The following is a 1,155-nucleotide window of genomic DNA, read 5'->3' on the forward strand; positions in this document are numbered from 1 at the left end:
AATATATATGTCTGAGGAATCGCACCAGAGAGTATGGGTTAACGATGTTGGTCACTGTAGCTGAAAAGCGCGTAGAAATTAAGAAGTGTCAGCCACGTCAAATGAAAATTATCCTGGCTGCCCCAAGCATGGTCCCTTTGTGCTCTGATTGACCAACATAATCATTTAAAGGCAAATACCCGCGTCCTTGTGAGCGCCCAGGCTTGTAAGTGCATCGCAAGTCGACACTGTACATCAAATAGCTTGTCGACATGTGAGGACGTACATTATCATCAGTAAGTTAAGTGTATGCGGGCTTGGGAGATTTATAATGTACATGTACAGCCATGCCTGCACTATTTCTGGCGTCATTGTCGCTGCTGAGTGTAGCTCGGTAGCATTCATCTGCTGAAAGCCTTGGTGCTCGAGCTCATAGCATCAAAAGTGCTAGGTAACGGATCGACTCATCCGGTGCATAAGACGCAGTACTTTAGAGTCAACATCTTCATTTGGCCCTTCAAACCGCGTGGGCATTAGCAGTTCTTTTCGTGAATACCTTTCTTTTTTTATATTCAACCATGTTGTGCCTAAATATTTTGCTGTTGTCTTGGAGTAAATAAGTGTAAGAGTGAGTAAGTAGGTGTGTGTGTGTGTAGCGTTATTGTTATTCGCATAACACTACTGAACGGTTGTTAATGGAACTTATCGCGTTAATTCTTAGAGATATGGTCCCCCAAAATGGTGTGCATGTGTGTGTGCTGTCTCTCTCCCTGTCTGTCTCTCTGTCTCTGTCTCTGTCTCTGTCTTTCTATCTCTCTAACCCTTCCTTCGTACTATCTACATTATGTGCGTCTGTAAGAAACTATAAGTATAACCTTTTTCCTTCTTAATATCTATATAATGTGCGTCTGTATCAAGTGTTTGTATAAGGGACAGGTTGTAAGATTAGGCTTTGCCTAAAACCTCTATCCTTTGGTAATAAAGTTCAGTTTCAGTTTCTCTCTCTCTCTCTCTCTCTCTCTCTCTCTCTCTCTCTCTCTCTCTCTCTCTCTCTCTCTCTCTCTCTCTCTCTCTCTCTCTCTCTCTCTCTCTCTCTCTCTCTCACACACACACTCGCGCATACCCCCCCCCCCCTCACAGCATAATTGACAAATATTTTAAATGACTTCATGTTGT

At 42.9% G+C, this 1,155-nt stretch overlaps 1 protein-coding gene across 1 annotated transcript in view; it reads left to right on the forward strand.

Moving 5' to 3' along the window:
* The first annotated feature begins 704 nt into the window (after positions 1-704).
* LOC138961086 (suppressor of lurcher protein 1-like) overlaps positions 705-1,155 on the forward strand; it is a 23,815-nt gene continuing 23,364 nt past the window's right edge. The window contains exon 1 of the mRNA XM_070332681.1: positions 705-720. Within this exon, the coding sequence (XP_070188782.1) occupies positions 705-720 (16 nt within the window). The remainder of the gene's footprint in view (positions 721-1,155) is intronic.

This window comes from Littorina saxatilis, linkage group LG3 (assembly GCF_037325665.1).
Source record: "Littorina saxatilis isolate snail1 linkage group LG3, US_GU_Lsax_2.0, whole genome shotgun sequence".
In the NCBI taxonomy this organism is placed as follows: Eukaryota; Metazoa; Mollusca; class Gastropoda; order Littorinimorpha; family Littorinidae; genus Littorina; species Littorina saxatilis.